Consider the following 27860-nt stretch of genomic DNA (forward strand, 5'->3'; position numbering starts at 1 on the left):
ATTATTAAAGATATTCAGCTCAATTATGTTAACTTAAGACAGCTATATGTAAATTCCAAATGGAAGGCCATTAAGTCAGGAGAGATATGTTTTGTAGAATATCATAGTGGATTTTTGTTTTGTAAACAAGCCTGGGAAGGATAAGAAAGTGAACAAAAGGACAGTGGTATCACGTTGGCTTGCATATGATGGTCACAAGCACATTCCACTTCCACTGTATCCCTGAGTTAAGCCTGGCTAGCTCTGTGGAAACCTCTGTGGCTGAAAGCAGGTTTGAATGGATAGATGTGAATCCTTGTAACACACGCCACAAAGCTGCTCCTGCATGGAACATTCCCGTTCTCTTCAGTACTCTCCAATTCTCATACAGACAGCTGGGATGCTGCCCTAAAGACCCATGCCCTAGGCTGTAGTGAAGGGCTGGCTACAAGCAGAAACTTTTAAAAATGTTTTTTTCCTCCAGTTTTGGCACCTCCTCAGAGCCCAACCAGACCCCCCCTTCCCGCTGCAAGAGGACAGACGCCAGTCTGTGAGCCGGCAGCCTTCCTTCACGTACTCAGAGTGGACAGAGGACAAAAATGAGGATGACTTCTTAGATTTGGATCCCGTCCCAGAGACTCCAGTTTTTGACTGCGTAATGGACATTAAAGCGGAGACAGACCCAGCTACTCTGACGGTTAAATCCGTGGGCTTGCAAGAAAGGTAGGGCAGATGTGACTAATAGGGAGAAGTCTGCTCCCAGACTTTGTGCGTTTAGGAGTTCTGTGCCTAGTAGGAAGCTTTATTGTTACTTTGTGAATGTCACTTTCAAATGTGGTTCTAAAGTCAAGCACCTGCTTTATTTCCTGTCCTGTTTTCAGTCCAGTCATAAATTACAAGCATGTTAGCTAAACAGCACAGTTTCTGGACAGCTGTCAACAAGTGCTGTTCTAAAGCATCATTTCTTTCCATTAAATACATGTATTTGTGTTTGATCAGTCTCTCACCATTCATCAAGACAGCAACTGCATTGCATGAAGTCTTCTATAGAGCAGTGAAAATCTTTGCCTCTGAAAGAGGTGGGTCTTGATTTTTTTTTTTTTTCCCTGTCACTCATACTGGAGGACTAGTCTTTTCTTCAAAAGCAAACCACAGAAAAAGTGGTAGTTTTTGGTATTCCTCATATTAATTAGTTAATCCAGAGGTGAATGAATTTGACACAAATGAACCTGGAAATGAAACCTTTGGGTGAGGTGGTGTTCACCACTTGAACCATAAAGGCAGCTTGGAAAGAGGAGTTTCTCAGGCAAGTCAGGAGCTTCTCAGAGAGGCTGACAGCTTGGAAAGGACAGTTTCAAGATTAAAGGAAAATCTTTTTTTGTTTTGTGACCTTTCAGTTGTCTTAGTGAAATAGAATGAAGGTCTTGATGATAGAATTCCTGTGAAGAAATTCTGCAGAAGTGACGAAGTTATGAATAAAAATGAAGTTACGGAAGGACCCAGCATAGCAAAGTATCACCTTTCTTTATTTCTCAGTTTTCAAGCTTAATTGGAGTGCTAACCATTGTTAATTCTCATCTCTAAAGTTTAAAACAAAGGACAGAACTTAGATTTTAAGGATACAATGCTGATTTTCCAAAACTCCTCAGGAAAAAGTAAAAAGGAGTGTAACAGAAGAGGCTTTCAGTTTGCACTCTTGGGGGTTTAGAATGTTTTTTCTCGCTTTATGGTTTGTTATAACATTGTTCTGAAATCTTATACCTTTTATTGTTTTATTCTACCTTTATATGAGATCACAGTAACCTCTAGGGCTTGTCCTTGAAGCTGCTGCTCTGTTGGTTTTTCATTATAGGCAAGATTGGGCTTGAAATACGTGAGTCATTTGTGTTCTTCACTATCCCTGCTTTCATTCAATTTCTGTCACTTTAAAGATGAGACATTTCTCCTCAGGTGACTGCTAGCCTACACCAAAGATACTCGCTGTACCAAGAGAATTGGGGAGTATTGCTTGGGGAATAATCAATTGGTTAAAGTAATGAATTACAAGGAAAAACCTGTCAAATAACTAGAAGTGATTTGAGAGCAATTGCTTGAAGTTCTTGAACTAGATACCATGCGAACACCTAAGATAGAAACTTGTTTTCAACATACATGTGTCCTTGAGAAGACAAAGATCATTTCAGGTTTGAGCTGTGCCCTGACAAACTTCATTTGCTTTACACATTGGTCACTTTTCCATTGTTTGGTGTTGTGTTAAATATAGGCACACCTACCTGTGCCTCTTCGGCATCCATTCTGCTTTTCTCTTACTTCCCTCTCATTCTTTAACCACCTGTGCCATTAAAAGGGTGCTCAGCAGCTAAATTCAAACACCATTGAATGTTGCTGAAGAAGAAACAATCTGATTTCCTCCTGCTGAAGAACTATTAATGTAGGTAGTCTCTTCTACCTTGAAAAAACCGAAAGCAATCCTTGTCAAATGCATCTGTTTTGGGGGAGAAATGTGGTAGCTGTTTAACAGCACACAGGAGGGTAAGGTGAAATCCTTTGAAAGGTGTCACTAAAGATTCCATATCTGCCACTAGTGGCATTTCCCTATGGCTGTGAATCACAGCAGGAAGCTGGCTGCAGATTCTTTTGGACAAGCTCCTGAGTCCAGGAAAGGGCTGTGATCCAAGTGATGACTTCTGTCCTCTCTGAGTTGGTCATGCCTGCGTGCTTACATGGTTTTTAATAGCTCCTGCACACACCTTCTAGCCAAATTTTTCTAGTTGAGATCCATCAAAAATAGGTTTACTGTGTGGATGTATAGAACCTTTACCTAGCAATCATCATATTGTGTGGCTTTATTATTATGTTAAAGATATTTAAATATAGATTTGCTGACGGCCTTTGAATCTTACTTTTGTCTGTCATATGTGAGACTAACAGAAGCTCAGAAGTGCTTTAAAACTTTATTCATAGTAGGAATTCTGACTTCTTTGGTTTCTTGTGTGGTTAACTAATACTAAAAATTCTACATTCAACAGTATCTCTGTTTATAATGTAACTGTTGGTTAAAGTGTTGGGAGCTTCATTTTACTCTTCTTATGATGTACAGTTGTGGAAAGAACATTTTTCAGATAGAAAAATTATTGGCTGCAGTGGTTGGCTTTTCTGTCTTCATTAAAGTTGAACTGGTATTTTATCCCAAGATCTTACCCCAGTGTACAAAATCATCTTCTGGTCTTGTCCACACAAGAAGCATCACCCATTTTCTTACAGGCAGTGACCAAAATGTCCCCATCAGAACCAGTTAGGTGGTTTCCTAAAGCTGTTCATCTGTCATTGCTGGCAGTGATGGGTCTGATGTAAGCAAACTTTGACTGCTCTATTTTGCAGGAGAGGTTCAAATGTTTCACTCACACTGGATATGTGCACCCCAGGCTGCTCTGAGCAAGGCTTTGGCTATGTCATGTCCCCACGGGAACAGTCGGCCCGAGAATACCTCCAGACCGCATCGAACATCCTGACTGAAGAGGAGCTGCACAAGAAAGCACTGGATCCTTTCATACTCCAGGCAGAGTTCTTTGTGAGTGTCTGACCTCTCTCTTCTAGGAGCATTAAAAAAAATGGGATGTTGTCTCTCCATGGAAGACCTTGGTATTTTCTGCCAGTCTAAAAGTAGTACATGCAAACTCCACTTCTGTCAGTGAAGCATGTAATGCAATTCCCAATTTTATCATTCCTTTAAATTGCAATGTCTGAAAGCTTTCAGTGACATTGTCACTTAAAAACTAAATAATTGGTTCTGGCAAAAACAACAACAAGAAGACGTCCTTGTTTCACAAGATTTTGATTTATTTTTTGCTGATGTATATTACCTTTTTAACAACAGCAACAAAATAATCATTAGAGTTCAGAAGAAAAGCCACGTTTGCTATATGTGTAACTTCTTGAAATGTGTCTGGAGTTGCCCTAGGGATGAAATTAGTCCTAATCTACCCCCTTTGCTGTTGAATGCTTAATGTGGAGCTGCTTTTCAAATCTAAATGTTCTCTGGATAACCTGATATACAGTGCGGCTCTGTCATTCAGCAGGAGCTACAGAAAGTAGTCATTTCTGGGGTTTTTCTCTGCACAAAAATAATTTACTAGTTGTGAACTACTGAAGTTAATACTGCCACATCAAATATTCTCTTTAGCATGAGATCTCAGCAGAGCAGGAGGAAGATTGTTTTGCAACATTACAGCCCTTTCAGCCTGTCCTCTTCATGACCACCAAGTGTCTGAAAGGGAAAGACCACTCTGGTTGTCACTTGCTGTCCTCCCTCCTCATGCAGTTTCAGGGTTTTTTTCCCTTTACAAGAACAGAGGGATAATCTGGGCTTCTGTTTTAAAATAGAACACAAGGTATCTGTGGTCCTTAATTCCTTTAGTGCTGTGGAAGTTGAAGGAAAGCAGTTTTGTGTAGGAAAAGCCCTGATTCTTTTAAAGTAAAACATCTGTTGCTCTTTCAGGGAGAGAATGTTCACTTGGTGTGTGAACTGACTGCTAGACTAGTCCACATACAGTTTCATCAGTCTTAGAGCTACTCTGTAGCTTTCAAGCAAAGAAAATAATGCTAGAAGTAGGAAAAAATACACTTCATTTGTCTGAGATATTTTGAATTAGATTTCCTGGTGTTCACAGAATCATTCAGCAGCCAAGCCATCCCAAGCTGTTTTCATTCTTTAATGAAAACTGAAAGAACACAAAATGCTGTGCAATCAAAATGCCATTTCTCTAATTAAAAATTGCAAACTAGTTGGTTTTTTATGAAAGTTACCACCAACTAGCTCTTCATCATGTGTTTTCACTCTGTCTAACCTACTTGGTTTTCAAAGTCCAGATCCCAGATGAAGCAAGCAGCTGTTTCGTTTTGGAAGAAGAGTCAGAGAGGACATTAACAGGGCTAAATCCTGAAATTTGTACAAGACTTAGAGTTTTTACTCAGGCAGTAGTCCTGTTGATTTCACCAAGAATTGGCTAGCATGGTAAATGAGTTAAGACCCAAAAACAACCCATGGAGCTTGGCTCAGGAAGAGTTTGAGTTGACTAAATACCAAGGAAGAATTGAGAAAAATATGAAGATTTTGTTCCTATGTAGTTCTCAAAATTGATAGGAAATTACTCCAAAACACTTTTGTCCTTATTTGCCTCTGGTTAAAGCCAACAGTGTGCTCAGTTCTTTGTAAGAGATGGAGTGCAGATAGTCTTCTAAGGTTCCAGAACTGACCTCTAGTTGTTCCAGGGTGGGTTTAGATTGGATATTGGGAAATAAATATTCACTGAAAAGGCAAAGCATTGTAATGGGCTGCCTGAGGAAGTAGTGGAATCACCATCCCTGAAAGTGTTCATAAACATGTGGATGTGGCACTTAGGGACACGGCTTAGCAGTAAACATGGAGGTACTAGGTGAAAGGTTGGACTCCATGATCTTAGAGGCCATTTTCAACCTTAATAATTCTGTTTCTACAGTCCATAGCTCTGCTTATCCTAATTTTTTCCCAGAGTGAGGCTTGCCTTACTCAACCCTGGTTCCTCTTACCAGTCTGTCCTGTAGTGGTCTCTCAAATCCAGTGTGCAGCAGCTGGGATGACCAGCTCTGCCTCCCAGTTCCTGTGAGCCATATCTCTGCTGAGCCCAGTTAACACATCCCTTATCTTCGCCTGCCTACTGACTCCAGCTGGTGGAAGGTTCCCGTTTGTTCCTAGCATTGGCTGCTTATTGCCGGGGATGAGCAGTGGGGAATTGGAAGCCCCTCCATCTTTGTGTGTTCTTTGCATCAGTGACAGAGAGCACAGGCAATCCTCAGATACCTCTTTGCTCCTTTTCCATGGAGCTTGACAGCACGACGAGCAAAGCAGTGACGCTCCCCCAGCTCCATGGAGTCAGGTCAGCATACCAGCCTGTCATAATGTGTGTCATACTTTGTTGCTGGTGCAAGTCCCCAGCAAATTATTAACTTCCACCCTCAGAGAGGAAGCGATGTGAGTCAGAAAGGATGGTGCTGAGGTCCATCCTCTTGGAGCAGCGTCTTGCGTTCCACCTCTTGCATCGCTCTGTGCCTACACTCACAATTCAATTCTAATAATATTAGGAGTGAACATGTCATGCGTGTTACTCAATGAATTAGTCACTAGGAGCATTTTCACATGAAGGATTTCAGAAAAGAAAGCCAGTGACAGTAAAAGGAAACATCAATCATACTTTGGTGGTAAGTTGCTAGAGGTACTGTACAATATGTCCCAGCTGACTTCATCACTTTGCCTCCCTCGCAGGGAGGACATAATAGGCTTGGGGTTTTTATACCTCCTGTGAATCTAATAATAATACTGACTGTCTCTTATGTTTTCGTGGGTTTTTTGTTTTTCTTTTTTTTTAACAGGAAATTCCAATGAACTTTGTTGATCCAAAGGAGTATGATATTCCAGGCTTAGTGCGTAAGAATCGCTACAAAACAATTCTCCCAAGTAAGTTTCTGCTTTTTAAGTCACTGAGGCAAGATAGTTTATTCCACATGCTGGAGGGCTTTGCATTTTCCTTTCCAGAGTGCGTGAAATGTACTCTCACCACAATGTATTGTCCAAAAGCCATGTTTATGGAGCAGCAGCATGGCTTCAAAGTGTAAATCAAATTTCCGAAGAGGTACAGAGCATAAAAAACAGCATAAAAATGCTGCTAATCCTCAGGGAAATGTAGGTTTTTTAGTTATTAGAATTGCATAATTTTGTGCTGCTTAAAAGTTGTACCCAAGAACTTGGTTTATTAAGATGTTACTTAGTGATTTCTTTGATTAAATTTCTTTTGAAAGGCCAAATTCTAGCAACATTATTTTCCTGACTGATGTTTTTTCAAATGCAGACTGAGAGTATTAGGAACTGGCCTGATGGCATTAAGATGACACAGAAAAGTATTTTTCTTTTCTATTACACTAGTTTTATTTGTAGGCAGGAGTAGGAGTTTTGAGAAACATTTTGGTACAAATTTTTAACAAGTGTCATCATTTTCCCCTCTCTCATACTTTAAGATACTTTGGAAAGTGATATGATTGGATGTTGTTTGTTGGTTGGTTGTTTTTCTTTCTCTAAGCTGTTGTTGGAAGATGGTACCACCATCCACAGTAGTCTTTTGCAAAATCCAAAAGGTTCATCAGGTTAGCAAATATTAGTCCAGTGAAGTCAAAAACATCCTTGGCTATACCTAATGGTCAATGAATCTGGATTTGAAATGGTTTCAAAAAAGACTTTTTTAATGTCTTCCAACTCCCGCAACTGAAGCTGATGTGTGCAACTCTTTTGATGACTTTGTACTCTTTCTCAGATATGAAGCGTAAAAGCATTTAACACCTTTCATTGTTGCTGTGCCAAAGGCTGAGGTGATTCGTTCAAGGGTTAATTCACTGGTTTTGCTGGAACGGGAAGATTGCAAAAGTGGATATTGATTTCAGATGCCCAAGATGCCAGATCTCTAAGTGATTTGTGTATTCTGAATTTGGTATCTCCATCTCAGCCGTAAGGGTGTCTGCCAGCAGCCACTGTTGTAACTTTGACTTCATCTCAGATAACTGCTTTCTATCCAACCATCTCTCTAAAGGTTAACAACTTTATTCTGGCCTTATTGTGTCTGAGGGTTTTTTTTTCTAAATGAACTTTTAGCAACTTTGTCCTTGACTGTGACCACAGGATGGCTCGATATTGCTGAGGAAAGGAGAGGGCTGAATGCTCACTCTACCCTACTGCCTCCATTTCACAGGGCTTGGTGCTGGCAGTAAAGAGGGGTAGCAAGGGGACCTAAACATTCTCTTTGTGCTTCAAACCCAAAGATCCCAGTAAACATGAATCTGATCTGTCTGGGGACAGCATTTCATCCTGAGTCTGTATTTGTAGTACCGTAAAAATTACTGTGTGCTTAGTCCTTAATATGATATTGAGTAAAGCACAATTTTTGCATAAATTTTATTTTATTCTGCTTTCTAAGCCAGCTGAAGTTTTTTTTTTATGAAAAAAAGCACTTCTGGTTTGTTTTTAATATTACCTTGGTCATATACACTTGTTGTTGTTTGCTGAGGCCTCTGTCAAGAGGATGTTTCTTGTCAATGGTAACAAACTGGGTAGCACTGGTCAAAGTGGATGAATGTGGGCCTGTGTCAGTTCCCATTAAAATCAGTGAAACGGCCACTGACTGCAGTGGGAATTGGACTGAACTTCTTAAGTGGAATAATATTTTCTTTTGTCATCTTATTAGAACAAGAATAATGCTTCATAAACAGCCTCAATGAAGGAGACTCAAGTACTGAAGAGACTTAAAATGCAAGAGACTGTTAATATTTTTTAATTTGTCCATAACCATTATATTTGTTAATAGCACATCTTGGAGTTCGGTTCATTGCAAGATGAAACAGGAAAGAATTATTGTCATCTTGTCTGGGTGCAAGAAATGCATGTTTATGTTTTGGTAGAAAAGCTCTTTGCTGTCATTTCACAAACAACATTCTAATGTCTTTGAAGCCAGAATGAGTCTGTTGACCTAACAGATTGAGAGATAATTTCCTGGAGCAGAAAACTGCTTTTGCAGAGTAATGCTGAGACGCTGACTCTGCAACGAGACCAATTAAGGCAGGCTTCAGAGAGTGGGTGAAACTGTCAGAAGGCTGCAAATTACCCCAATCATCCCTTCCCTTTTTCAATGGTCTTAACATGGGAGTTTTCCAAGGCCACTCACATCTGCTGTGATGGCCATGAATGCATGTAAATGTCTTGCTGTACTAAAAAATATTGTGTGTCTGTTTCCTCTGAGCAACTGATAAAGTATTCCTTATATCTGTACATCTTTCAGATCCTCACAGCAGAGTGTGCCTTACCTCAGCTGATCAGGACGACCCCCTCAGCTCTTACATCAATGCTAACTACATCAGGGTAAGAGCTCTGTAGCCCAGTGCATCTGCCCAGCCTCTATCAGCCACTGTTAATGTAAACAGAATTGCAACATATGCTGGCTTTTAAAGGCATCCTAGCTGATCTAATTGCTCTTCTCTCCTGCTTACATTAGCTGAAACCCAAATCTCAAAGTGCACCTGTACAGATTCAGACCAGACAGAAACATACTTCTGTTCTTGATGCAAAATTCCTTGTCAGCTGGCCTAATCAGCTGGCTGGATAATCAGCCTGAATAAGGCTCATGACCTAGCCAGAGTCACTTTAAGGCTGTTGGACACTCTTTGCTGGAATTACTGAATTTGAGTCCATACTTTGCCTTTTGCTCCATGTGCACAGGTGCAGGAGAGAGATAGAGAGGAGAGCTGGTGCCACGGAGTCAGCCTTTCAATCAGGATAGCTCTCTTTTTTTTTTTTAAGACTGAATCTTCAAGGTTATGGTGGACATCCCTGTTAAAACTGATCTCTTGTTCTTTTATTGGCAGGGCTATGGAGGAGAGGAAAAGGTATATATTGCTACTCAGGGACCGATAGTTAATACTGTCACTGACTTCTGGAGAATGGTGTGGCAGGAGCGTTCTCCCATCATTGTCATGATTACCAATATAGAAGAGATGAATGAGGTAATGCTGCTACATCCAGTCTATATTTTTATCTGTACTCCAGCAGATATTTTCAGCACAGACACTAAGCCAGCAAACAGAAGTTAGTTCAGTGGCCTGTGCAATCAGAGGAAGCATTAAATTCTTCAGGCTCAGAAAAGATGTGGGCTTCTCTTTCGATTCAGTTTCCTGTAAGTCCTGTTCTGCTGTCTGACTTCTACTGTTAGTTTTGCCATTTTCCTCTCTCAGCTGACCTGAAACCCCTCCTTACCCAGCTCTATTTGCAGGCAGCCTTTGAAGTTCTTCCTAAAATAATCAAAAGCAATAGTACCCCATAACTGCTAAGGTTGAATATCTTTAATCAGTAGAGTTGTTGCTGCTTTCTTACATTTATTATGATTTGATATCTATATGCACATTTCATTGAGGAAGTACCTGATTTCTGGATGATAATCAACAACTAGAACTGACTTGGATATTGAGGACCTTCCTCTGAATGTATCTAGGGAATGCTTATGAAATACTGAAATTAAGATGCTGAAATTTTGTATTTGCTACCTACTTCCATAAATTAAACTGTAGTGATGTTTGTGCTAAATCAACCTAGAGTGAATTTTTTTTTTTTCCCCAGTTTATAATACTGCAGCCCTCCAGGTGTTTATTACTTACCTATTGAAATCTTTCCCCCATAGCAGAGTTGGAAGATCTTTGTACCTGGGCTTCAGCTCACAGACAGATAGCTGAGCTCACATCTGCCTTTACTGGCAGTGTAAGATGTGAGAAAGTGGTCTGGACATATGTTGGGCTCTGCATCCTCCCTCAACACTAAGCAGCAAAGTTCAGTGGAGATATCCAAATGTTGTTTCTTGAGCTGCAGCAGCAGTGTGTGTCAGGCTTGTCCTTGAGAATAGATCAGTAATTTTGGTTAGAGATTTTTGTTTGGAGAAGCAGCTTTAGATGCTTAGAAGCCAAAGAATATGGGCATACATCTAGCTTACACAGAGTTGTGATGGTTTGTCTGCTAGCTGGAAGCTTAGTGCCCATAATCATGCATGTGCACAAATCTGTATTTTTTTCATAGTTATAAGGTAAATAAATTTAATCTTCAGCTTCCTTGAAAAAAAAGACATGAACAAGACTGACACAGAATTACCACACTTTGCAAGTTAAAAATGGTCAGTTATTACAGCTGGCTCATTGGACACGTCCTATCAAGGCATTGCTGATGCGCAACAACAGAGTATGTTGCTGATCTGAATGCTTTGTTTTCACTCATGTTTCAAACTTGCACCAGCAGCACTGAAGCAATAACTTGCTCATTAATCAAAGTTGCCAGTTTCTGGCACATACGATATTAAAATGTCATGGCACAGTCAGTGCACCAGAATCTTTTGAGGACTTTGAGGGTTAAAGAAGATGCAGGGGAAACGCTGATCCTGAATGACACATTTGATGATATGTTATTCCACTGTAGTTTTCATAACAAGATTGCATAACAGGAAGGCAAAACAACCTTTATGTCTGGATTGCCTCTTACCTGCACTGACCGAGTGTTTCACCCCTTTTATCAGTCATGGGAAGCAGTGCACTGCAGTGCTGATGCACTATAGAACTGGAACTTGCTACAGCCTCGATATCACAACAGAGCTGCTGAGTCTTTCCTGATACATTTTCTGTCAAAAATGTAATGATGTCAGCAATCTCAGCCGTAAATACAGGGTCCTTTCATGTAAATGTCTTCTCTACTTACTCCATTTATCTGCAACACTTATATTGATAGTTGAATAACAGGTCCCAAGTTCATAGATTCAAACCTGAAAGTTTTGTTCAGCAATGATGCTAGTAAGAGAGGCTATGTTCCTCCTCAGTGCAATGACTTCACTAATGTGAGTATTAAAAGCTCTGCACCTCAGCCCTCTGTCACTTCTAATCTGAACTGACAGACAGCCCACAGAAATGAGTGGGCAATCTTACTCCACTCGTTTAAGCAGAGCAATGTCTGTGCTATTGATAGCTGGTAGTGTTCTTGACAATTTTTGCGGTGGATTCTGCAGTTTATGAGTAGAGGAAGAAAAACACAATCTGCATAAATAATTTTACAGACACAGTGGGCCACACTCCCAGTGGGTTATTAACTGATGTACTGTGCAGATGGAACAACACTGATTCTCCCACACAAAATTTTGACTGAGTAACTTTGCAAGGTACTTTTCTGTTGTTAGTCTTTCTCCTCAAGTGGAATTATGTTTGGTGGGGGAGAGCAAAATGATTCAACTTGTTTCCTTCAAGATTGTGTAGAGCTGTGTAAAAGAGGAATCTTACAAGCATGATCTTTACTGAGGGTTGTTGAATAGCAGTTATCTACTCCCCTGTGATAATGAAATATCTTCTTGCATTATCACAAGGGAGCCTTTTTCTCAGACTCTGCCTAATTCATGTCATTCCTTGTCCATGAACTAATTTGTGCACCATCTTGAAATGCCTGTCTCTGCCTTTGCATAGTGATTAATTTAGAGAAACTAAAAACAAAACCAGTCTTTTTTAGCCTTCCTTCCAGGATCAGAGTGCTTACAGATTTTCACTGGCTCATCTCTAGTGTATCAGTACCAAAAAGTAAATCGGCAAATGGACCATAATTTCTTTGTTTCTAGGTGTCAGGTTGTGCTGGCTGCATCTCTTATTGGTTTTTGGCAAAATCAAATGTAGTAGTCCAATCTCCCTCACAGCTACTGCTGCCTTTTAGTTCCCTAGCTTTGAGAGATTCTCACTGACAATTTTAAGCAGATTTTGGTACATAATCTATTTCCCCAAACATCCCCAGTCATGTTATTTTGTGCAAAAACATATGCAAATGCTAATTTTATATTCAGAGAGCATTGAGGCTTTATAAAAAATAGAAAGACTGTATTTTGTGTTTCTACATCGGTATATATGCAGCAGAGATATATTGGTAACTAGTGTATATTATACTAATCATTATTATCTTAAGAAAAGGATTAATTTAAAAACACAAGCACATTGCTACCAGCCTCTCTAATGAACCTTCAAAATGCACATCAGTTGCATAAAGATAAATAAGGATGTGTGTATTTAAAAGCATTGGGTAGTAATTACTTGATTTGTGCATTTTTTAATCAAGCAATCAGGCTATTATGGATGCAGCAAAAATCAGCTGAAATGTGGCCCCTGTTTAGTAAGTGAAAGCTTGTACTTATTATAGAAAGAAAATTTATTCATATTCATCTATGCATGTGCTATATTCACTTTCAGGGGAGAAAAAAAACGAGCCTCCCTTGATACCTGCTTAACTGGATTTGTTTTATATTGCACACAGAAATGCACAGAATATTGGCCAGAGGAACAGGTCACCTATGAAGGAATAGAAATCACAGTTAACAGAGTCATACAAGCAGACGATTACCGTTTAAGGCTCATCACCCTAAAGGTAAATCATTCCAATGTACTTACAGTAGCTTAGCTGTGTAAATCTATAAATGCAGATGTTCAGGGGGAGTTGTGTAGAAAGCTTCTGCACAGTATACTGCTGTACAAATACCACTTTTCATTACTGAAGTCGTCATAGCTTTGCCCAGCTCACCAGCATGATGGTTACAGGAAAATAAGCAGTCAGGTTTAGGTTGCATGTGTACAGCCTGAAAGCCACCAGGCCAGTTGTAGTAGTATGGGGTTCACTGGGTAAGAAACCAGTGACTCATTCTGTGCTTTGTCCTCCGGGTTCATTGACCATTTAGAATGAAATGTCAGCTCACAGAGAGCTTCTTACTTTGCAAGTGTGGTTTTATATACACCAGTAACCATTCTGTGGTTAGAAATCCACAGATCTCTATCCACAACCAATCTTGTGGATAGAAAGTTCTAGCACTGGTTTAATTTTTTAAGTACTTAGATACTACTTAATCTGAAGTACCAGAGTCCTATTTTACAACTCTTTTTATTGCTAGGTTCTAGAATATCAAGCTACATGTTTTAGTAACAGCCTGTTTACATAAACTTCATACATCTTTCATCTGGCAGATCTGCCCTGACCTCAGTATAACATGGCAATTTCTTTCCAAGCTGGAAAAACTCTACTTTTATCTAACCGGTTTCAAGTCTCTTCAGCCATATGCTAATGGGCAGAAAGCCAGCATATGACATCCCATGTCTGGATTCAGAGTGTAGAAAGTCTGTCACTCATGCTTTTGGCAAAGGCAGCAAGGAGAAAATCACGCTCCCTGAGAAGTGGGAAGTGAAGAATATTTACGTGTTGCAGACTTGCAGCTCATCTGGTTTTGCTTTTCAGTTAGACAATGGTTTTGTTTTCAGTACGAGTGGGTCAATGTCTCTTTCCTCCACCCCCAAATGTCAGGATATGAACTGCTGAGTTCTAGAGCTGAAATAAAGATTCCATTTAAGTTACCTTTCCCTAGAGCTGTACGTTTGTCACTCAATGGCAATAGTGGAGCAGCAGCTCTGAACCATGCATGCATTAAGTGACTTGGTAGTGAAAACTGGAAAAGCCATGAATTGACTTCAGTTTGCCCTTAAACAGGAACATTCAGAAATACATGGATACTGAATACTTTGGAGAGTGGAGTGTCATTTTTCTCTCAGTATAAGGGACAAGATTTTTTAGGTTTTGGGAATTTAGAAAAAGCTCAGGCTACAGGCAAGGCTTGTTTTCTCAGAGAGACCTGCCAGTGTCTAGCCACTGAGTCATGATCTCAGCTACAGCATACATGATGGTAGACTTCAAACTGTCAATTAAATCATGCTTCCTCCTAGCTGTTCTCAAGTCTTCTCGGTCTCAAGGAACGATCAATAGAGAATATTTTGTTCAAGTCAAAGCAGAAGTTTACAGAACGACAGAAGTCAGGGTTCTCCAAGCAGAAGCATAAAACTTTCAACACAGTAGACAAAACTAAAGGCATCCAGAGTTCATCATAAGAACTTTGTCTGTTTTCTGTTGCTGTCAACCAAATGACTTATGTAGTGATTCATGTTTTTCTTCAGATGACTTTTACTTTTCCCTCAGTGTTATTGACAACATTTTTATTATAATTTTTCACAACTGAGTTAAGAATTGGATGTTCATAACTTCTGTGACTCACACATAGTCACACATTCAAAAGCAACTGTTTCAGAGCAGTGTTAATCGGATTTAGTGCAGTGAGCTGGAGTGCTATTCATGATAACTAGTTACGCTCTCTTAAACCAAGTATTTTCTCCCTAGCATAAATGCCCTAAGGCCAGACTCTGTGCTATGATAGTAAGGATAGTGAGGATCCTGTGGCTGTGCTTCAGTGAGCACTTTAAACCCAGCGTAAGATGGAACAGTGTCTCAATGAAGCCAAGCCTCCCTTTGTCCAGCTCCCTTGTTACAACCCTTGTGCCATCTCTTATGTGCCCTCACAAGTGTCTGTGTGTCAAGCCAAAGGGAGAAACTAATTGATGCATCTGAAAATTAATCCATCTCAAGAAAGGAATAAGATTTAACGTGATTGTTTTCCCAATCTAGTTTGCTGTGAAGCTGTGCAAAAGCTTTGTCATCCAAAGAGAAGGATGGAAAATGCACAACCACAGAGAACTCTTAGCATCCAGTGGTTGACAAGCATAGGGAGGGACTTGGGAGCATACATGACAGAAACTATTTTCAGGTTTTTGTGCCTTGTTCTTTAGAAGGAGTTATATTTGTCTTTTTTTCCCTCTCTTCAACTCAGCCAGCCATGTGTTGAAGGGAGAGTTGTGGAAGCTAACACTTCTGTTCTTGGACCTTTTGCAAACATTTACTTTGCCCTGTGCCAGCTGGCTTGTGTAATGGCTACAAGGGTAAGACCAGTTCCCTGGGCACCCTGTTACTATTTTGCACCTCTAGAAATCAGACAGAAGGATATCTCTTTGAACACACAAAATCAGAAGCTCACAGTGCTACTTGGCACTCTGCAAAGGAAACAGCACATTTGCTATATTCATAACCATGCTGAGACAGAGAATCAGAATTTGTGTCTCTCAAAACGACCTGGACTGCAGCTAGATACAATTCCCACCTTCCATACTTCCTCTGAATTTCTCACCATGTCTAAGAGAAGAGTAGAATTGACAGGAGACCAATATAAGTCTGTCTGTCAGAAGAGATAGAGAAATAAGCTCCCATCTCTTTCCCTCATCTATTTATCTAGCTATCACAGACAGAGATATGGCTCCTGGCTCTCTGTCTGTCAAATACATTATGAAAGCAATTATGTCACAAGCACAGCTCTGGCTTTGCTGAATGAATCTGTCAAGAGGGAACAGACTGCCTGGAGTGTTTTGCACACAGCTCTTGGCACTAAAAGAGCAGAATACTTAGTGGGGGGAGGAATTCTTTGGAGGTGTTTTGTTTTTTGGTTTGTTGTTTTTGGGGTTTTTTTTAGGGGGAGGGGTTGGGTTTGTTTTTTGTTTGTTTTTTGTTTGGGGTTTTTTTGTAAGGCAGTTTACTGAAATGCAGTCATGATATTTGAAGTCCAGATTTCTGTGTTGTGTGGCTTCCCATTTGGATTTCTGTTCCATTTAGCATTCACATAATGGTTGGGGTTGGAAGGGACCACTGGAGATAATCTGGTCCAACCTGCCTGCTAAAGCAAGTTCCCCTAAAGCAGGTTGCATGTGCTTGTGGCCAGGTGAGTTTTGAATATTCCAGAGAAAGAGACTCCACCAACTCTCTGGGCAGCCTGTTCCAGTGCTCAGTCACCCTCAAAAATTTTTTCCTCATATTCAGATGGAACTCTGTGTTTCGGTTCATGCCCATTGCCCCTGTACTGTAGCCAAGCACTACTGAAAAGAGCCTTGACCCATCCTCTTGACACCCTCCCTTCAGATACTTACACATTTCGATAAGGTCCCCTCTCAGTTGTCCCTCCTCCAAGCTAAACAGACCCAGCTCCCTCTAAGTGAGATGCTCCAGTGCCCTAATCGTCTTCATGGCCCTCCACTGGACCCTCCCCAGTAGTGCCTTGTGTCTCTTGAGCTGGGGAGTCCAGAATTGGACACAGCCTTCTAGGTGAGGCCTCTCTAGGGCTGAATAGAGAGGCAGGATCACTGCTTGCAACCTGACAACTCTGCTTTTCTTAAAGCACCATGGGACACCATTGGCCTCCTTGGCCAAGTCACTGCTGGCTCATGGGCAGCTTGTTAGCCACCAGCTCCTTCTCCACAAGGTTGCTTTCCAGCTGGTCAGCCCCCAGACTGCACTGGTGCCTGGGGTTATTCTTCTCCACGTTCAGAATCCTGCACTTGTCTTTGTCCTTGTCTGTTGTACTTCATCGGTTCTTCTCCGTCCAACTCTCAAGCCTGCCCAGGTCTCATGGAATGGCAGCACAGCTCTCTAGGGTGTCAGCCCCTTCTCCTAGTTTTGTATCCTCATCAAAAAATGTGCTGAAGGTACTGTCTGCCTCTTCATCCAGATCATTCATGAGTAAATTGAACAGTACTGATCCCAGGGGAAGGCCACTGGCTCTGGGCCTTCAACTGGACTCTTTGCTGCTGATCACAGTCCTCTGAACCCATTCAGCCACTTCTCAATCCGTCTCACTGTCCACTCATCTAACCTATGCTTCCTGAGCTTACCTCATGAGGAAATTATGGGAGACAGGGTCAAAAGCCCTGCTGAAGTCAAGATAGACAATAATCCTGCTCTCCCATCATCCACCCAGCCAGTCATATCATCATAGGAATCTTTCAGACTGGTCAAGCATGATTTTCCCCTGGTAAATCTATCCTGAATACTCCAGACAACCTCCTTCTCCTCTACATGTTTAGAGGTGATGTTTGAGGTGAACTATTTAATTGCCTTTCCAGGGATGGAACTGAGGCCATATGATGTTGTAGCCCTCTGAGTCCTCCCTCTTGCTTTCTGTTTGAAGTCTGGAATTGCATTGGCTTTTCTTTAGTTTTCAGGTACCTCTCCTGTTCTCCATGATCTTTCCAAGAGGATGGAGAGTGACTTAGCAGTAACATCTGCCCACTTCCTCAGCGCTCATGGGTAGATCCCATTGAGGCCCAAGGATTTGTGGGTGTCAGGTTTACCTAAATGCTTTCTTAATGCTCATCAACTAAAGGAAAGTTGTCTTTTTCTCCAGAATTTCTTGCCTTCAAGGTCTGGGATTCCTGAGGGGCAGCATTGGTAATGAAGACTGAAACAAAGAAGGCATTCAGTTACTCTGCCTTCTCTGTATCCTCCACCACCAGGGCTCCCACCTCATTCAGCAGCCATCCTACATTTTCCCTGCTCTTCCTTTTGCTACTGATGCAACTGAAGAAACTCTTCTTGTTGTCCTTGATATCCCTTGCCAGATTTAATTCCAAATGGGCCTTAACCTCTTTTGTCACATCTCTGCATACTTTGACAACATTCCTATACTACTCCCAAGTGCCCTGTCCCTTTTTCCATATTCCATCAATTTTCTTCTTGAGTTTTTGTTTGTTTGTTTGTTTTTGTTTTGTGGGGTGTTTTTGTTTTTGGTTTTTTTGTATTTGTTTTTGGTTTTTTGTTTTTTTTTTGCAGAAGCTTCTTGCTCATTCATGCATGGCTCCTGCCCTCTTTGCATGATTTCTTACCCAGAGGGATGCACTGAAATCGAGCTTGGAGGAAGTGATGTTTGAACATTAATGAGCTGTCTTGGGTCCTGTGTCTTCTAGGGCCCTAACTCAAGGGATTCCTGCAACTGAGTCTGTGAAGGAGTCAAAGTTACCTCTTCCAAAGTTCATTCTAGTAATCCAACTTAGTGCCCTTGCTCCTTCCATGTAGGATCCTCCCCCATCTCTTGGTCACTGCAGCCAAGGCTGCCCCCAAACTTCACATGCCCAGTTATATACTTCATGCAAGGCCACCTCCTCTTCGGCTCCTCCACCACCTGTGTCAAAAAGATCTCAGTCAGTTCTCTGCAGCAAACTCCTGGACTGTGTGTGCCCAGCCGTGTTGTCTTTCCAGCAGATTGATTTAATCCCCTCAGTCTTAAAGGGAAGGCCATGTTTCAGTATCAATTTATAACGAGAAGTTCTAGTAAAACATTTGTGGTGTTTGTCTTAACTGGATTGCAGAAAGGAGAAGAAGTCAGAAACCTGAAACATTACTGGTACACATCTTGGCCCGACCAGAAGACACCAGACCAGGCCCCTCCTCTGTTACAGCTAGTACTGGAAGTGGAAGAGGCCATGCAGAGTGCAGAGGAGAAGAATGCCCCAGTGATTGTTCACTGCAGGTAAATAAATGTGTCTGAGTTCCTAGGGCTTCATGGCATACGGTGACATAGTGAAGACACTGCCATATAGGCCCTCAGTCATACCTGTGAAATCTTGCCCAACTGCTTCTGAAATATGCTTGGAATTTCAAAGCTTTAATGACAATGATTATCTATTATCAAGTGTTACATCCAGATACAGACTGAGTTGAACACAGAAGCTTGCAGTGGCTCAGCTACTTGTAAGAATATTTTCATTTCATTTGCCTTACCAGTAACATAAGCCTTTAATTATCTTTTAAGGGTCAGGTCAGCAAAGATTAACATACTTTAGGTGAAATTGAGTTGAAAGACACATGCAAGCAGACAAATAATAACATTCAACTTTAAGCATTAAGCTCCCCCGTTTTGTAGATTCCTTCTTTGTTTGTTTTTTTGTTTTATCATTATTAGGCCAAAGACAATAACTTAAATACAACGCATAAAGAATGGTAAAGCTGATTACAGCAAGTACTAATCAATAGTTAAGAAACATGCATAACTGGTAGTAAAACTGAGGTATCAGTGAAAATCCCTGGCAAAGATGAAAACTTTTATGGAAGGAGCAAAGTCTTTACAGTGGTTTGATGCCTGATGAGAAAATTGTAATTATCAATCAGAGCAGAATAAAAATAGATGAGGGTAGATACTTCTCTTCTGTCCTCAGAAAGAAGTGGGATGATGTACTTATCATTTGTAGACATAATGAAGTATGTTCTTTTGCACTGCTAACTAGGGAGCATGTTAAGCTTACAGCAACCACTATTAAATCAGATAGGCTAGTTGATTTTCATCCAAGAGTGTTTTAAAGAAGTTGGTTCATACACTCTAAACCATTAAAGTTTAGTATAGATGAATTACAGTTCTTGGAAAATTGGAGAAGCTCCAGAGGTCTAAAAGGAAGCCCTGTTTTGCCAGTGTTTAGAAAGGTTAAATGTGATTACTTGGAAACTACAGTCTGTCCTCAAAACAGTTGTTCCAGGTAAATAGCAGAAAGCCTGATAAGAGCTACAGTTTATCTTGCCAGGGTAATCTTTCATAATTTCAATAACATACATTTTGCCAAATTTATTTTTGTACAGAATTATGCTTAATTTTGCATAATGTTTTCTAGGAAACAGCAGATGGTTGCTCTCCAAAAGCCATAGTAAATGGATATTATACAAAGAGAATTTTTTTAAGAGCCTCTTGGCAGAAATGGCTGGTAGCTTGGTGTCATCAAAGATCTGACTATAAGCTAATATGGAACAATCACTATTAAAATGTTTGTGTGATACCACATGTCCAGTTTTTCTGCCTGTGTTTTAAAACAGATATGGAAAAATTTGGGAGAGTTCAGATGAAAAATAAGAAATGGTTTGTAAGAATGTCCTCTTTGACCATGGAAATTTGTGACTGTCAAGGAGCTCCTTGAAGAACTATGGTATCTGCTGCTGTTTACCATGTCACTCTTGCTTTGCTTATTTGTTCTGTACTCTTGTATGGTGTGATCCCCATGACACAGTAATAATCTGAGGATAAATGGGGCATTTTTTTGGGAAAAAAATACTAAGAGATATGGTGATAGGACTGTGAAGCATTCTACCAACACTGTCTCAGCCACTGAGAGGCCTGCAGCTTGTCCTGGGACAAGTGCTGTTTCTTTTATCTAAAAATGGGTGTCGTTCCCTCCCTTTGCAAAGCCCTGAGGTGTCTGGACAGTAAACACTATCAGGAGCTGTGTGCTGTGGTCTGCTTGGTTATGGTCAAGTGAAAGATGAAGGACTTGTGGGCAGCTGTGAACAGTGAACCCAATGTTGCTTGAACATTTGTTGCCAGTGATTTTGCATTACGATTTTCTCACAGTGTAAATGAAAGCAGGAGTTCCTGTAGTTGTGTGAAATAATTATTCCTGAGTATGCTTGCTTAATTATCTTGTGCATAAGAAAGGCTTCCAGCGTTTGCTGGTAGTCTGTTAGGTGATGAGAAGAATTCACAGCTTCTATAGCACTGTGCCTTTGAAAATAAACTCAGTTCTGGTCATTAACTAAGGACTGTATGAGGTACAAAAGAGTTCAGGAAAATTTGAAGACTTTTTTTGATAGTGAATTTGTTGTATTCTGCTCTAATTCAAATTACTAGGTTGTAGATCTGATCAGAAAATGGCATACACTTACTATACTGCTGTTAGCTCTAATTATTTAACCAAGGGTTGGGATTTTTTTGCTCCACCTGTGAATGAAAATAGCTTTCAAAGAAGCTGTTAGAATTGAGAATTTCAAAGCAAAGTTTGCCTTCAAAGCAAGGGTTGCTGTCAAACCAAATCTTGCTAAGAAATGCAGAAGCTTTTTTTCAATGGTTCAGTGAGAGGTTCAACAACATATTCAGTCAATGAGCCTCCAATAGTCCATTTTTTAGCACTGCATCTGCAATGTCCACCCTTTTGCTGTGAGTGGCTCACACTAAATCATGTCATTCAGCAAAGCTGGTATCTTTTCCTGGCTTTGACTTTCCATCTGGAAGCACCCAGCTGGCAAAGGTCGGAGGGACAAAAGGGATGATGGGGTCTGTGCTGGTTTATTGGCAGTCGTTTGACAAGAAAGTTCCAAAATCCTTCTGACATCTCCACTGCCTCTCTCTGCTCTTCCCTTCCTCAGTGCAGGCATTGGGAGGACTGGCTGCTTTATTGCCACAAGTGTCTGCTGTAAACAGCTGAAGAACGAGGGCATAGTTGACATTTTGCGAACAGCCTGCCAGTTACGGTTAGACAGGTAAGAAAGCCTGTTTCCTTTCCAGAAAAATAAAAAGAAAAAATGGTAATATTCCCCCTTATTTAAGGAGAAGCAAATAAGGAGAGGGGAAGAACAAACCCAAGTGGAGGCCAAGAAAAAACGTTCCTCTGACTTGTAGTCTTTGCCTGAGGAGTAAACCTTAATGAATGGCCCTAGAGCTGATTTAGGTTCACAGCTGGCATCAAAGTCTGAACATCTGCCCATCTCCATGCAGCAAGGGGCAACCTTTACCAGCAGAGGAGATGGCTCCATGTTCATACAAAGGCTCAAAGATCTGCTGTACTCAAGTTCAGAGCCACAGATCATCACTTTCCTTCCAGAAGGAGTAATGAAAGTTCATCTGATATACTGGAGCTGTGAGCCATGGTGGGAGAGACATTGCTTGGGAAAGGAGAGTGCACAACCTGGAGTGTTTACAGACATATGAAAGGAGCTGTGAAAAACTTCACAAATTCAATGGTTTCCAGTTCAGCATTTCTTAACACACCACCTTGAGTTTGATTATGAAGTAAACAGACTTGAATTTTGTACCAGAGATGTTATTTTTCCTCTCCCACTGGTTTCAAATGCCATCAAAACATGTCTCAGTGCTCTCTCTAATGATAATGATAAATGTAGTCGGGGGAAGAGATGTCACGAAAAACATACCAAAGATTTTTCTAAGGGAAAAAAAAGAACTTCAACCCCACGCTGAACTTTATTTCAGAGAAGAAATTATGCTCAGTGGGAGGCAAAAAATGAAATGCTTGCTGCCCTGCTGAGGCTCTGATAGACAGGGACCTGCAGGGGCTCAGAGATCTGGCTGTTTCAGTGGATTTTAGACCAGACAAGAGAAGGCTTCTTGAGAAAAAGAAAACCAGAATATGAATAGTGAGTGCTGATTATCCATGGGTCCAGTTAAATATCTGTCTGGATGTGAGCTATCTTGTCTCTGTGACTGATGCTGCAGAGGAAAATCACCACACAAAGGAAGGCTGAAGGCGCCTGCTTACAAATGTGTGTGATACAGCAGGCCAATTGCAAATACTAGCTTGGAAGGGAGAGGGGAACTGACAGTCACTTTAAGACTCTGAAGATAGAAAATCATACTTAAAGGACACCATAGGGGGAAAGGAAGACTGCATAAGCCTCTGTAGCTGCCATGTAGTTCTCAGGAGTGGGATGGAATAGATAAAAGCCATTTAAATGTCATGGGGTAAAATACTGAAGATGGAAAGCAGATCACCATCCTTCCTACAGAAAAGCATGATTTCTTCTAGGACTGAAAAATAGGGCTTGTAGTCTCTTGGAAGTCATGTCGCCACCCACTCTCATTTTCACTAACTCCCCCCAGAATCTCCAGGAGACTTCAAAAGTAGCATGAGAGGTTGAGACAGTGTCCAAGTAGCTAGAAGACTGTGTCTTTTCCTCTTCTCTGATCATTACTGTCTAGGATGGTAAGGAGTCACCAGGGACTTAGAGAAAGGCTGAATGCAGAGCAGAGTAGATGTCTGAAGGAATGCACCTCCCTGCTTTACACAGAAGTAGAAATTAGCCCTGAGAACCACCTTTGAGGTTGCAATGGGTATGGAGAGAATAAAGGGTTTTTTTATCTTCATTCTCTCACAAATCCCTTGGAAAACTTCTGTGCACTGGGCTTTGCATCAGTGGCCAACAGATGGTCCTAAAATAACCTAGTATGACTAAAGAGAGGAAGTAATCATTCCTGCATCCTTCCCACAGTGCTGAGAGACATTTGCTGTCATTGCCCACAATGCAACTCAGATTTCAAAGGTTTCTGTGGCAAAGAGGGGTGAAAACACAATTCTGTGCCAAAGCCTGGACAGCAAGCACATGTCATGGTGTGCATATGTGTGGCAAGGGAGGAAGCCACCACATAGCAGGAAACTGGATAAAAAGGAAAATAATTTCCTGTGGTCTGAATCTCAATGACCACCCTGGTGCTTCTGTTGCTACAACTTCAGGGTGCAACCCCACTGTTAATGGAATTTCTTGGGGAGAAATTGTCAGATATGACTAATGTTCTTCGTGTGTCACAGTCTGACATAGACAAATTTCAGTGCTGTGTGGAGCACAGAGGGACTCAGAAACAAATCAACTGTGAGCTTGTATTAAGTAGAACAGATGAGGAGGAGATGCTCAACTAGGAAATTTTTTTTTTTTTTTTTTTTTAGAAACACTATGTGTGTTTCTCACCTTTGGTAGATGATGAGAGGTTGGAGAATAGGTCCCTGCCCTTCCCTGCTCATTGTTAAGTGTTCTTTCAAGTAGCTGCTTAACAAAACAAATGCAAGGGGCTGAAGGATAAGGTTGTCTTTCCCTCTTATCTCCCCCTTACTGGTACAGCTACTGTGCGACCCATAATGGTTAAGGTGGACCCCATAGAAAAGGGCTGTCTCCAAGGAGGGTGCTAGCAGTCTGCTACCCATTTGGCTCAGAGGAAGCAACTTTTCATTCATGTCCTCTGGTGAGGTTTCTAAGGGAATGCACCACATACGCTTTTCCTCAGACTGACACAGTCTGGTTGGCTCCAATCACCCATGGGTTCCCATGTTACTCAACTCCACTTGTCATTTCAGCCTCCTTTTGGCACCGTGCTGCCAGGATCTGTGCACCAGCATCAGTGCTGGCACAATTCTGCATACACTTTCTGTGAGCTTCAAACACAAGTCTTAATTGTCTTCATAATAATGGATGGTCAAGCAATCATATCACTTTCAGTGGGGTACTCTCAGCAAAATTTCAAATGTTAGTAGAATCTGCTTTAAATTAACAACTTCATCCTGATTGGTTTTGTTTGCTTCTGTTTCCCCCTGTGGTGCTTATATGTTGGTTAATATGCTCCTTGCTGAAATACACAGGCTAACAACACATGGAAAATCAAACTACTTTTGCTCCTGCTTGCACTACCTTTCAGGTTTTCAGTTTTAAAGAGAACTGTAAAAGCTGAAAAATAAGCTGAACCAAAACAGCTTACTGTGCTGAGGGATTTTTTGCTATCAAGATGTGCAGAGCAGTTAACTCAGGTACAAATCTGAGTTGTCCTTTCTAAAGTAATGTTGTGTGCTCCAAAATCCTGATGGCCATCCCTAGTTCTCTGGTTAACCTGCCAAAAGCTTAATGTGGAGTGGCACAGAAGAAAAAATCCTCATTGCAGAATGGGAAAATTGCATCAGTTGTCTGGGCTGGTGTGGCTTGGCCTGGCCCTCTTTGGTCCCAAATTCAGTTCCTAGTGCAGCTGTGAAGTCTTGGATAAGCTACTTCCCCTCTTTGTTCCTCTGCTCCCATCTCTCTCTCCAGGCCTTTGAGGTGGGTATTACTTTTCACAGAAAGGTTCTGGGAGTACAGGTGTGCAGGTAATATGAGAGTAAATGATGATGGTGATGCCTTCCTGGAGGAGGGCCTCTGCCAAGGAAAATGAATGTAAAGCCCATTCCTGTTCTCACTGCCTTCTGTTCCTTGCTTAGCAGAGAATTTCAAAATGGAGCTCAAGGTCAGACTTGAAGCTGATTACAATCACAGGGCACTTCTCTCTCATTTCAGACATCTTTGGAATAGACCTTTGGTGTGGAGCACGAGCTTCATGTTAGCTGTGCTATTTCCTCATGTGTTTGCAAGTAATAAGACTGCTGTTTCCCTCCCCTTTTCTTCTTGCTTTTCAGGGGAGGAATGATCCAGACTTGTGAACAGTATCAGTTTGTGCATCATGTCATGAGCTTGTACGGAAAGCAGCTTTCTAGAGCAGCAGAAGAATAAGTGTTCATGATATTCCTAAAGGCTAAAGCCAGGAGAACTTTTGACTACGCTCAGATATATTTCAGATCTGATAAGAGACACATGGTAACCTGGCTGTCTTAGCTGGAAAGATATTCTTTTACTTTGATATTGCTTTTATGCTCTTGTTTGCATTGACATTTAAGAGCTGAGGTACGCCTTGTCTTAAACATATGTGAGAGGACATATCTTCACCAAAAAAGGCTTATTTATACTGTAAATAATAATAGTAGCTTCATTTGTTACAAAAGCAAGGAAAAAAACAGAAAAAAATCCACCATCTTCAGTTTGCTATTTTTTAAAAGGTCATTGCTAATATATCCAAATACAGTGTGAAACTTTTTGAATTGTCATGCTGAAATGTGCTGTATGTTGACTAAGCTTGAAAGTAAATTTTTGCCTCTTTCTGATTGTTTTTACATATAAAATTACCGAATACTGTGTTGTATCGTAAACCTTCTGAGCCTCTGCATTGAAAGACTCAAGTAGATTTGCATTGAAATGATGTTTCACACATCATGTTTGCTTGTTTATTTTTTCTAAAGCAGTCCACTACCAGTGTTATCAGAACTAAGGCAGGAACAATATTTCAATGACATGAGTCAAATTCTTGCCTTGAATTCTTACCAGCAGTGCACCCCAGTATCATGACAGGGGGGTCAATCTGAGTAGACATTAATCTGAACATAAATGCTTCGTGCTTTACCTTTTCTTTGTCAGTATTTGGGCATCTTAGTCATCTGGCAAACAGATTGTATTTCTGCAAATATTTTCTATTTTTACATAGAATACAATTTCTCCTGAAATCTGAGATTCAAAAATCAGGTGAGGATTTTTTTTAGTTTATCTTTATTAAAAATCTAATAATCAAATCACTTTTATTCTATGAATTTATAATTGTTGTAAAGCTTTGAGGGTAACCATGTGTCCAGTGCCTATTAAAATTAATGCAAATCCTAAAGGCAGCTTAAAAAAAAAATCAGTGTGAACTTGTTAGCTGTTTTTTGATAAATTTGCCCTCAAACCAAATTTAGACAATAATTAGCCTATTCTAACCACTGTTCCAGGCAACAGTGGTTCCTTTCCAGTAATAAAGACTGCTGCCTGTGCTTTTTGGTTTAGACTTCAATCAGGCTGGGAAGATTGTAGTTTGTGTTTAATGCTTAGAGGTGAGCACACATTTTAGTGCTTCACTGAGCAGAGAAAAATGGAGGTACGCAGGATCCTTAACATGAAAGACAAGTGTTTTGTGAATAGAAGCTCTGATGACCTACTAAAAATATATTTGCTTCTCTTTATTCGTAACAATAACCAAAACCCACAGCTTCTATTAGTGCAGAAGATTCTGCGAATTTACTGCACTTCCTAATCAGGAGAAGGTAAAGCAGCTCTCAGAATATAAGGGCTGATCCTGCTCCCACTGATGTTTTGCCATTGACGTCAGCAGGTGCAGGGTAAGGCCTGAAATGTTACACCTACAACTTCATCACTGTGGGGAAAAAGTTTCCCAATATTTCAGTACACATCTTTGTGTTTATTCTGTATCCATGAACCTGTAAAAATCCTGTCTGCAGGGTTTGCATGAATGTGTGGCAAAATGTGTTATCTTTAAACCACTTAATTTTATTGCTGTATTTAAAATATTTCCTTCAGTGAGAAGCTAGCAGAAAGAACTGGCATTCTTTTTTTAAAATACTGGTGATAGTCATTAAAGAGAGCAATAAACTTAAGCTTTTGAGCATAACATGACTGTTAGTTTTATGTAAATCTTGATAGCTATGTTCTACTCTGTGCTGCAAACTCTTTCACAGGGGTAACACTATTCCATCTAAGCACTCCTTAAAAATAACAAAATAACTGATATTCTGAATAACATTAAAAGTGGAACTCCCTATAAATATTTTTCAGCTTTTCAGTGCCCTTCTGTGTCAAAACTGACTCAGTGAATAAAAACTACTTGCTCTGTCATCATCTTCCCATGCATCTGCTAAAGAATGCTTGTTGGTTGGAGGGCAGTGTGCATATAGGAGGTAAGTTCAACATGTAAGTTGCCTCCTGTACAAGGAGATTTTCTAGAGAAGAATAACTTTATGGCAAACCAAGTATAAAAGGCTCTAGGATATTGACCTTGAGGTCCTTGCACAGATCCTCAGCAGGTATTAGCTGACAGTGTTTCACTGACTTGACTATAAGTCAGTGAATGGATGATTTACACCAATGAAAGAAATCTGGTCTCTGTCCACTCCCATTCTACATGTGTGAAATGTCCTGAGAGTGTGGTTGTTGATAAAACCAGGTTGTTTGGCATCAATTCACTGCTACAAAGCACACTCAGCCTCGTTGCATGCTCTGGTGATGAGGGCTGCACTGCTGCCACCTCCTACCAGGCAGGAGCAATACCACTCGGTCAGGATCAAAATATTCAAATGCCTCTTAAAAATGTTATTTTGTCTAACAGATTTGGAGCTAAGCCTATTTACTCTCTGGCTTATTATAATTAACATATTTCTGTCTCTTTTTT

At 40.7% G+C, this 27860-nt stretch overlaps 1 protein-coding gene across 5 annotated transcripts in view; it reads left to right on the forward strand.

Annotated features, from left to right (window-relative positions):
* Window positions 1–27052, forward strand: part of PTPN5 (protein tyrosine phosphatase non-receptor type 5) — a 74645-nt gene extending 47593 nt beyond the window's left edge. For all 5 annotated transcript variants that reach the window (XM_083863347.1, XM_083863349.1, XM_083863346.1 and 2 more), the window contains 9 exons: window positions 464–702; window positions 3361–3550; window positions 6388–6472; window positions 8838–8917; window positions 9421–9558; window positions 12872–12982; window positions 18616–18776; window positions 21431–21544; window positions 25228–27052. In XM_083863347.1, coding sequence (XP_083719473.1) covers window positions 464–702; window positions 3361–3550; window positions 6388–6472; window positions 8838–8917; window positions 9421–9558; window positions 12872–12982; window positions 18616–18776; window positions 21431–21544; window positions 25228–25321 — 1212 coding nt within the window. In that variant the 3' untranslated portion in view covers window positions 25322–27052. The remainder of the gene's footprint in view (window positions 1–463; window positions 703–3360; window positions 3551–6387; window positions 6473–8837; window positions 8918–9420; window positions 9559–12871; window positions 12983–18615; window positions 18777–21430; window positions 21545–25227) is intronic.
* The last annotated feature ends 808 nt before the right edge of the window (window positions 27053–27860 follow it).

Source organism: Zosterops lateralis, assembly GCF_965231275.1.
Source record: "Zosterops lateralis genome assembly, chromosome: 6".
Lineage (NCBI taxonomy): Eukaryota > Metazoa > Chordata > Aves > Passeriformes > Zosteropidae > Zosterops > Zosterops lateralis.